Here is an 11,085-nt window from a genome sequence, read left to right as displayed (position 1 = left end):
AAACAAAATAAAAATCTAGCAATGTCTTCGTTAAACATCTATGATCACATATATGGAGAGGGACATTTGAATTCCTATAATAGGGCCCCTTTAAGCTATTTGAGAGAGTGTGTCCTGACAAGTCCACTGAGGTTACTGTCTAAATAAGACCAGCTTGCTCAGGTGACACCACTGAGACTGTGGCCACACTTCCGATGAGATGCCTCTATTTTATGCCGTTTAGCCTTTGTGCTCCTTAATAAGGCGCACACTTCCACTGGAGCTGAGATTGATGCCATTGTGGCCTCTCTTTGAGTCACGCCCTGCGACAGACATCTGGACTCCTCTTCTGTCGCCCAATTTCCAGCCCCATTCAGGGGGACAAAGGAGAGCAGGCGCCCGGCCGTCCACAGCCACTCTCCATCATGTCGGGCTCTCAGAGGCTGACATGGAGACAATGAGGCGGAGGGAGAGAGAACCAACGGCACCGAGGATCTGGCCTGGTCTGGGCTTGGGGGGTTGGAGAGAGAGTGAAATGGAGCCCATACCCCCCAGGGAGCGGCGTGTCCACATCTCCCCAGAGCAAGACCGGCCACTGGAGACTCCACCAGGGCCAGATTGTGGATCAATGAGAGGGAGGAGTGGGTGTGAAACAACAGCTGCTTAATAAATCACCATGGACTCGAACCCACTGAGCAATTTTATGTTGATGAGTCGATTAAAAGACGTCTAAATGGTTATAGGCATCTAGGCTGAAATTTGGCTACATTGGGTTTAAAAGTGAAAGTTTAGTATATGTCTACATCTTCTGGGGTAAATGACAAAAATAATTGTACATATTTACTTGTACATATTGCTATTTATTGTTTAAATATGTACTGATGTATTTGCTGCCTGGGAAGCAGGACCAGAGAATGATCCGGAGTGATGGGGCAGAGGAAGACTGTTGCTGCACATAGTAAAGCTCCACATTAGAGGCGGCAGTGAATGAACAGTTAACAAGAATAAGGATAAAGATAGCAGCGATGATGATGAAAATGATGACGAAATTTAGAGGGTGATGACGGTGGGAGGCAACATTGTTTTTGCAGTGTGAAAATCAATAAACAATAGCAGTCAGCACCATCACAGTGCATTATAATCTCCTCTATTAGTATCATATAAGCTACAAATGGTGTAATTACTCATAAAAATACCCTTTTTCAGTTTTTTGTTTTTAGCAAAAAGTGCGCTTCACTGAAATTCAACGTTTCCTCGATTATTCATTTGATTTGCTCGAATAATTCTCATAACTTCAGTCTGTTATGTTTATCTTAAGTTCAGCACAATGTCACTTTCTGACTTTGTTATTGCTCATTTGCCATCAGCAGTATCGGATGTAGTCAGGCGGGGATCAAACAGCATGAGAAGCGTGTAGAGCAGACAGACAGGTCTCTCTCTCCGTCTCTCCCTCTCTTTTCCGTCTCTCTCTCCACACACACACACACACACACACACACGCGCGCGCGCGCGCGCCGCACAGATGCCGTTTCTGTCTCTTTAAAGCACAGACTCCTGTAGATTGGCGAGGATTTGTTGCGGATAGCTGGGTGTGCGCAGCTCGGCATGTGCATCCCTTCATATTCGCACAAAACTGCCGCCGCAACCTTACAACCGACTGGATCAGCACGAGAATAATCAGCGCCGTGTTATTTTATTGTTACGACCGGTCTAAATATAGATAGATAACCGTTTCTGTTCCCCCCCCCATGACTTGCGCGAGGCATCTCAGAGTGAACTCACTGCTTTAGAAGATCATGGTTTTGTGCGCGTCCATGCGGGGGCGAAGTGATGCTGCTGAGTTTTGGTAGATTTCTTGGGGCGATACTGTCATGGGCTTCTGGGAGTTATATCAAAGTTTCGCGGGGTGATTTTATTCGCTTGAAGTATCCCAGCTGAGGTCCTGCTGCCACACTGTCTCGTTTACCTGGTCTTGGTGAGATTCGGGCATCTGTTCAGGACTATATGTGTCAGGAGATTTGATGCAACCGATCATTTGACACAAGTGGACTGTCGAGTCGAGACCCGTTGAGACGCCAAGTGGATTTGACACCGGGAGTGTGGAGATGAACTTTGGACATTTTCTACTAGTGACTCTCTCATTCATCCCCGTAGCCTCAGGTAAAATATAATTGCACATATTACACATCCTTAACTAGATAAAGGTGGCTGTTTAGAAAGCATCATACATAGTGTTTGTGCTCTCTCTCTCCCTCTCTCTCTCTCCACAGACACACACACACACACACACACACACACACATACAGTGTAGTATAGTGTAATGTAGTGCCATTTGAGATGTCTTATAGGCTTTTGCCCCAGATGGATGTAAATTTTCTGTTTAACAGGATTCAAACAGAATTCATGACATCTAACTGATGAACACACACACACACACACACACACACACACACACACACAGTATAGTAGTATGCTGTATTACCATTTGAGGTGTCTTATCATGTAGGCTTTAATTCCAGATGGAAGTAAATGTTCTGTTTAACAGGATTCAAACAGAAATCATGACTGATGAGCGCAGCTTCCTCTTTGACAATTACAAGTGAGCAAGTTGTGACTACAAGGGGAATAATGTGACAGATGCCTTAATTTGTAATACTGACTCACCACTGCATGCCAAAAATATGCATATTTGCATAGAATGTCCCTCTGAGCACCGGGTAAATAACAGTAATGACACAAGGGAGCCGTTTGGACAGTAAGATACATCATCATGAAGGCAGCAGGGGTCTTGCACTATATAAAGATGCTCATCCTTGACCTAGCAAGTGTGATGCTGTTTTTCAGTCTGAGTCTCTTAGTTTTAAAACCAGTGGTGTGCACAGAAACTCTCAGGGAAAGGGGGCACAGTCTAAAAAGCCCCCGCCCTGAATAATCCGAGGTGGTTCTGAGGACGGCCACATATTTATTGAAAAAACTGCTTTTAAAAGCTCATTCTTGATTACCTTTGAGAGAAGGATTATCATTTTTAACCATTGCTTTAATAACAGCTTAAATGCCCAAGCCTTAATCCAAACACAAATAAAAGCATAGTCCACAGAAAAACAAATCATGAGAGTGCAGGCATTTTTTTTTCATTCTCAAATGAATTGACAGACTTTTGACAGAAGGACTTGAAGTATATTTTTGCAGTTAATCATTAGATTTTAAATGTATTTTAAGATGGGAATGGTTTGTTTCAGTGTGCATTGTATACTTGTATCAAATTGAATTGCAGTGAGCTGAATTCAATTGGACTGAAAAGAAAACCAAGAGATCTTTATCTTTAGTAATGTTGAAATTAAAAAGTAAATTCATGTTTCCTTTAATTATACACTTTGACTGTAAATCTCCAGCCATGCAGAAATGAGTCCCCAGGGTGTGAGCGAATGAAGTGAGTCCACTGAATAGCAAAACCAGTCGCCACACACATTCAGTCTGTTATACATTTGTCTAAACGGGTCCCACCTCTCAACATTAAAGGCACCTCTCAACATCCATCCCATCTGCCTACATGTTCTTAACCTGGGGCGGGCCTTTCCTCTCAATCCCAGCCCTGTAAAGCGTTCCCTTAGGGCAAACTTTACTTTCATAGAAGAAAATAGAGAGAAGAGGATTCAAACAGAATTCATGACATCTGTGGCCTATTGGTAGATTTTCACCACTTGATTTAGGGAAAAGGAAGAAAAGTATGTGAGTATGTGATAACAGTCAGACACTTTTTTGTCAGAGAGACTAGTGTCAGAGCAAATTCAACCTGACTCTCTTCTGCTTGAACTCCTGCTCTAATCAGGAGTTCAGTAAGTTCTTCTCTTCCCAAGTTGCTCTGGAGATTGCATGGGAGTGTGTTGTTCATGTCTTTCTAAACCCCGGTTTGATTGTGTGCAAAAACAGTCTACAAATTGCATTCGATTTAACACAGCAGCTCTCTCTCTCTCTCTCTCTCTCTCTCACTGACAAACCATGACACACACACTCACACACACACACACACACACACACACACGCAGACCAAATCATGTCTCAATTAACTGACTATACCATCAGTGGGCCTAATGCGACTCATTGAAATTTCAGTTATCTTGAGCTGAATTCAAGCTAAGCTGTTGATGTGCTTGGTGTGGAACTAATCAGTGCTAAACAAGCCCTAACCGGTGATTTGTGTCCAGTCTGTCCTCCCCTCCATTACTTAGTGACAAATATGGCTGAGGGCTGACTAAAGCCTCTCAGAGCCCCTGCTTGATGAAATGACTGTGGATGATGAAACCACTGCAGAAGCTGTTCGGTCGTCTAATATGCCACATGAACAGGCAGCGGCTTGAGTCATATCACAGAATGTTGATGTCCTACTTCTGGTACAGTTGGTGATGACATCACCGAGATTAGATGACAGGCAAGGACAGTTGCCAAACAAAGGCACAAAACACGGAGACTAGTGTCAGAGCAAATTCAACCTGACTCTCTTCTGCTTGAAATTTCGTTTTTTTTTTTGCTCTGGCGTGTTATCATCCTCCCACAGAGATCGCTTGGCAATGTCATGAGAAATCCCGAAATGTTTTAGGCCTTTTTAATTATGCAAATTAATTGAAATTGAAAAGTCATGAATAAATCTCAAGAAGACAGCAACCAGCCTCAAAGACGAGCCTGCCTTCAGCTTCTGCGCCGCTTCTCAGTTTAAGTCTAGTGCAAAGTTAGTCTCGGAGCATTCTGCCTAACAGGTAGATTGTTGTGTGTCTCACCAGATAGCTGAGACGGGTCCGGGGTCAGTGTTGTGGAGCATTTTGCTCGGAGCCGAGCTGTAACCCCGGTCAACAACGGCATTTGAAGCAAAGCAGCACGTCGCCCCCTCTGGTTTCACACATGTGTACACATGACAGGAGTACACTTCTGCCCCTGGGGAGGAAGAGGCTGACGCAGGGTTAATATTTGTAAATATTAATTAATGAAAGTGCCCCCGTTACATAATGCCACAGCTGGAAGCCATACGCCAAATATAGCCTGAATCAACTGGGTTGTAAAGACGAGATCTTGATCACCCCCTTAGCTCCCATCCTGCTAACTCTCCATGTTAAATAAGGCAGAAATATATGAGAAGCCATGAGCAAACATGTGGGTGTGTGTCAGAGTTTGCAATTAGGGCCAATGCGATAACTTGTCTATCAGGGCTGCGTGCGGCACTAATGGGCGTTCACCATTTGACAGTGTTTGCTTGCTTGCTGTGGATGTTTCATTTTCTCCGCACATAAATGAAGAATTTCTCACAGATCAGAAGTAATCATGAGAATTGATGCTGCATACCTTTAATCATTCTTGCATGCATAATCAGTTATATGACAGTACGGCATCAGTTAAGAGCTACACTCACTGACAGGTTTGACTGCCATAATGATGCTGTATGTGAAGGGTAGAGGTAAATGTGTAACACTAATTGTCTATAGTGTTTTATTCAGGTGATAAGAAGAGGAAATAGTTTCATTTTCAAGACATGAATCTAATGAGCTTGGAGGAAGAATAAGAGCTGTTGAATTCATTTATTTCTCCCAGCAAAAAGCCTCTGCCTCTGCCAGCGCTCACATAGACATTTTCATTTCTACACAACCTCCACAGATTGACGATATCCTTGAAAGCGTAGTAGAGAGTGATAACCTTGTATGAGGCCATCACACTCTCATTCACAAAGCTCCTCCATATTGGAAGACAGCTCAAGGTTGCCTGCCATTCACTCTTATGGATTAAGCTCTCTTTTGCCCTCGTGCCGAAAGTCTCTGAGGTTTTTTAGAAGCAAAGACGTGTTTAGTAGGGATTCGGTGATTCGTCTGCTCAGACTCTGCTTCAGCGAAAAAAGCGATCCGTGCTGTGTAACCGCACCACGAAGGAGCTCGGACGATTTACAACAAGCTTGCGACTTTTCTTGTGTTTATGCAAACTTTAGCACATGAGCAGCCTATGCCCTTCCCCAGTTGTTCGTCCTCTTTCTTTGAATAAATTTAATTTGAAAGAGTCATTTCACACCGGAATGACCTAGAAGCATTTTTTGTGGACAAATCAAGTCGCACTATTAATTCCCTCATGCACTTGGATATCTCTGAGGATCTACTGTACTAGGGCATTTATTTCATGCCATTGAATGGTGTTGAGGACTAATGGGCCATGATTATTATCTGACTGGAAACACAGCATCGCAGAGGTCCCTGCTGTTGTCAGTGACATGTATTTTTCGCCGCCACAAACCGGGCTGGCAGAGGTTCTGTTGCTGAAAGGTGCTTTCAACCGCTGCACCACAATCTTCCTGTCATGAACCAAACATGGCCCTGAATATACATCAAAGCTTTCTCACAAAGGAAAGGTGTTGCTGTCATGCTCAAGGTGGCACAGACTTTTTGCTGATTGCACGCTTGTCACAGGAGTGGGTTGTCGCTTGTCACTCGGCCACCTGAAGCTGTTTGCTTTTCGTCCTTTGACAAGACTATTTTCTCTCTAATAGATCAGCATGCTGCCTAATTGATTCTATTATGAAGTAGCCTAAGTAAGTACCCATTAACCCCCATTAGTTATCCCCATGAATGGTTGCTGCAGGAATGGGAAAACTATTTTTCAACTTGTGGAAATTAGATTTGCTCAGGCTTCCAATTAATTTCAAAGATATTACGCAAATATGTAATTGGTGACATTCATGCTGTTCGTACATATTGACAACTTAAGGAGTTTCACAGTACATGCTGATACACGGACGACTGGATCTCACAAACGCTGAACACTTAGCAACTAAATGTGTACAAGGGGATTAAGAGATACACATTTTTACATAATTGTTTGATTATATCATTCAATATACATGTTGTAGCATAAAGTAGGTGTTAAAAATGGTAGATAAAGAATATTTGCATGACATTAACTAAGGACACACATTATGGGGAAACTATGTACAATCAAAATAAATCAGTCGGGAGGTCAACTGTTCCCCAGTATATCATTGGCTTTTGTGATAGTATTCAATAAAGAGAGACAGGGAATAGAGTGGAGAGCGATGTATCTGTATTACATGAGTTGGGATTTGAAACTGACAGTGAACCTTTTGCATGTGTGTGCTAAACAAACCTGGTTCACCACCAGGACGTCCCTGGGATGCAGAGACGCTTCTATCAAAATCACATTCCTGTGGACGAATACAGATGTGTTCAGTTGTGTCAAACATACCATAGAGTAGTCATGATACAAGTTAATTTAAAAGACATCTTGAAGGATGGGGGGGAATAGCTCATTGGTTCACAAGACACGGCATGCAATATTTTACGCTTGCTCCCTTTCTGTAAACAGAAGCGTGCGCGTTTGCGTCGGGACCCACTGAAGGTGCTATAGCACGTTTTAATGGCTTGAGTAGTGTTCATCCACATCCTGCATTAGCGTTTGAGCTGTGAGCGGTGTTAGCTGAGAGCGATGGGATTGCTCTTTAGATGTTTACTTCAGGTTCATGCCATGATGATGCCTCCTGTCCGATGTGGATCAAATCAGTTCATGAAAAGACATAAATCTGCTTACAGCTAAAAGTGAGGATTTATCCCACTGCCTCAGATTTAAGTATAATGTAACAGCAGCGTGTGCAACATGTATGTCATTAGGTTACTCCTGACTGCTCCCCTCCACCATACGATTTTGGTAATGGAGGATTTTCATGTAGTCTAGATTATATACTGAAAAGTACGCTTCAGATGGACCAGCACAATAATCAGTGGCACAGTGACCATTTGACAATATTATTATTTTTTTATTTTTTTTGAGAGCCCATCTGTTCCTAAGAACCAAACCGAAAGCAGCAGCATTTGAATTATTCATGTTATTTAACTGTAATACATTGTCAGAGACATTTGGTCTTGCTCTAAAAGCTTACCTTAGGCCTTGAAGTTCTCCGCCTCTCCCTCACAGCCAAGGGAAGATAGTAATGGATCCCCAGGGAGATGGATATGGGAGTTATCTATATCTCTCTACCTCTCTCATTCTCTCAACTTAGATCTTTCTCCCCTTAAATGTATAGGTCATACCGCTCTGCCCATCTCATTCTCAGCTTTCCACAGCCCATCATCTCCACTGTGCAAGGAATCCTGATTGACAGAGAGATTGGCCATTACCATATCACATGGCTGATTGAATCCCTTGCAGCTTGTTTCTCCTGTGAAAATACCCTGTATACACACATACTCTTTACCAGACTCTGCAATACACTGTTCCATTATGGGCCTATCAGGCTGTTTGCAGAATGTAGCACAACAGAACAACTGGATATCCAATTCTATAAGCTCAAAGCCACAGCATGTTATTGCAATACAGCATATGACTTGTTACCTTAAACAAACAGAGTCAGCTTTAAAATAGAGAGTATAATACTTTGCCAATAGACACACAAATTTATCCAATACTCCCATTTTTTGGTCCTAACAGTAGATATTTTTGCCTCTCAAACAGCTTCTCTGCTGCTTGTGCTGATACAATGAGATTATATCAATGTGTCTGTTTTCATGAATGGTAGGTGGTCTGCTGGATAGATAACATCTGCCCTCATCTCCACTTCACAGGGTCCCGGGCGCGGTTTGAAGACAGCCCCCCTCGGATTGCGGAGGACCCCTCGGATTTGATCGTGTCCAAAGGGGAGCCTGCGACCCTCAACTGCAAGGCAGAGGGCCGACCCACTCCCAATATAGAGTGGTATAAGGATGGGGAGCGCGTGGAGACGGACAAAGACGACCCACGCTCTCATCGCATGCTCCTGCCCAGCGGCTCCCTCTTCTTCCTTCGCATCGTACACGGGCGACGGAGCAAGCCAGATGAGGGCATCTACACCTGTGTCGCCCGCAACTACCTGGGAGAGGCCATAAGTCGTAATGCTTCCCTTGAAGTTGCCAGTAAGGCATTGTGTTATTGATCTAAGTCATTAAAGTGTGTGTGTGGATGTGTGCGTGCATTTGTGTGAATGTTGTTTGTGTATAAAGGCTTTGCAATTGCGTCACAAATCTCCTAGCAACCTTCTGGCGCCATTATGGAGGTCCACTGGAGAATTGACTGTGCACAAATAATGGCTAAATATATAACAATCAGGCTAGAAAAAGAGAGCATACCATAAAAAGATTGTGGTATGGTGTGGGTGTGGGTTAATCCAGTAATAAGAATGGTCCGTAGATTTGTTCCCAAATTTAGGTTACTGTGACAATAAAATAAACGGTCTTGTCTTTGGTCCTATAGTCCGTTGTAGCTTGAGAAAAGTTGTAGCTTGAGAAAATCAGCTGAGTTAACCAGAACAAGCAGCTGTGTTTTGGCATAGCTAGCTAACTAGCCAGCAGGCTAATTTAGCAAAGCAAAGGATGTAAACATTAACATGATCTAGACACTACTTACGCTAACGCACTAGATACGTTAGCTGGTGGGCAAACCAGATGTGTTTACAAGACATTAAGATGACCAGATGGTTTGCTAGCAAACCAGCTGACATCAACACAAAACCGATCAGATGTATCATTGCAGAAAATAAACCTATTCAGTTCTGTTGAGACAAATTGTATGTTTAGAAATGCAATTAGTTTATGGCCACTGTTGCCCAAGAGTGGAGGACCTCCATTATGGCCGCCAGTGGGTGAGTTACCTCACCTGAAAGCCTTCTCTGTGAACTTTCAAGAGCATGCGTGTGAGTGTGCATGTCTAAATGTATTTATTTTCTGCTAGAGGTGTTATTGTCTCCCAAAGAGGCTAAAGATTACAGCAGGCGAAGATTAGCTTTCACGTATCTTGGTGAAAGCGCACTGAAGAAAAAAGCTCCCACTAAGAGCCATGTCTATTATTTTTCCTCCTCAGTGCTGGACACGTGCCATTGTCTTCCTTCGCTCCTAATTGTGCCAGTGTGGCTCGGCCCTGGGCTGAACGGCAGTTTTCTTTGGCATTAGGAAATGGATTAGTCAGTGCGTTGATTAGGGAAAGGAGCATAACAGATTAGTGAGGTCGAACTGTCCTCGTTAAAAACACAAAACAGCAATTTGAGTATGTCTTATCTTCCACCATATTGAGGCTTCCTCACTGGCAGTGTGTCTGTAAGTGCTCATGGCTGGCTGACCTCATCTGTAGCTCGTGTCCAAAAATAGGGACAGCCTCCTCAGTTATATATTAGGAACCATAAGCGGCTACAAGTAACGCAAATATCGCAGCTGGGAGACGATACGAAGCATATACTGTCATATTGCCTCTTTTAAATTCTTGATGATGATATTCTGCTTTGTGTGCATCTGAAGATTACAGTACAGTCATATCGGTAAAGGGATGATTCACCTGCAGGCACTGAGTGACTAACAGTATTAATGAGTGCCTGTTTTGTTCTAATCTCGATGCCTCCGGGTAGCCGGGGCATATGCTATGACAGTATGGTGGTGGTCTTAGACTCCCCCCTCCCTCTGCGTGAGGTTGTGCTGACTGTGGGGTAATTAGTGACCCAATTAGCTCTGGCAGGAAGGAGGGAGTGTGCAGTGTCAATGAGAGGCCGGTTTAAGCTGGTGGTCTTGCAGGAAGGGGCAGGGTTGTGCGGGGGTGGGTGTAATTCTGTGTGTGTGTGTGTGTGTGTGTGTGTGTGTGTGTGTGGAGAATTGGGTAGGAGTGTGACGGACAACAGGTGGGAGAAGGAAGAGCTTTAAACTCCCACTGAGCAGTAATTAATACCGATACATCTGTTAGTCTTAGTGCGGCTCGGACCACTGAAGCAGGATTGCTGACACTCATCATGTCTTAACCACATTAATTACACTGCTGCCAATACATGATGCATAATGTATTGTGTCATCCGAACGGACTTAGACTCTTGTCTGGATTATATTAGCATACTTACCGATACTTCACATATCACCACTGTGTCATAGGAGCATACGGTAGGATTCAAGAACTTAGATAGGTTTCTGTACAGCTCCTTTGTTCTGTCTACAGTCAGTCACTATCTGCTGCACATTTGCATTTCAAGTGATGCTTTTCATGCTCAAATGCATTTTATGTACCCTTAGGTCCACAACTTATGTTTTTTGTAGCCACTGTTACTTCCTTACA

The 11,085-nt window shown here is 43.4% G+C and overlaps 1 protein-coding gene across 1 annotated transcript in view; it reads left to right on the top strand.

Annotated features, from left to right (window-relative positions):
- Window positions 1-2,084: 2,084 nt before the first annotated feature.
- LOC139922355 (roundabout homolog 2) overlaps window positions 2,085-11,085 on the top strand; it is a 35,637-nt gene continuing 26,636 nt past the window's right edge. The window contains exons 1-2 of the mRNA XM_078284079.1: window positions 2,085-2,139; window positions 8,586-8,912. Of these exons, the coding sequence (XP_078140205.1) occupies window positions 2,085-2,139; window positions 8,586-8,912 (382 nt within the window). The remainder of the gene's footprint in view (window positions 2,140-8,585; window positions 8,913-11,085) is intronic.

The sequence above is a fragment of the Centroberyx gerrardi genome, chromosome 6, assembly GCF_048128805.1.
Source record: "Centroberyx gerrardi isolate f3 chromosome 6, fCenGer3.hap1.cur.20231027, whole genome shotgun sequence".
Lineage (NCBI taxonomy): Eukaryota > Metazoa > Chordata > Actinopteri > Beryciformes > Berycidae > Centroberyx > Centroberyx gerrardi.
The sequence above is the reverse complement of the archived record's forward strand: the minus strand, read 5'-3'. Positions and strand labels throughout refer to the sequence as shown.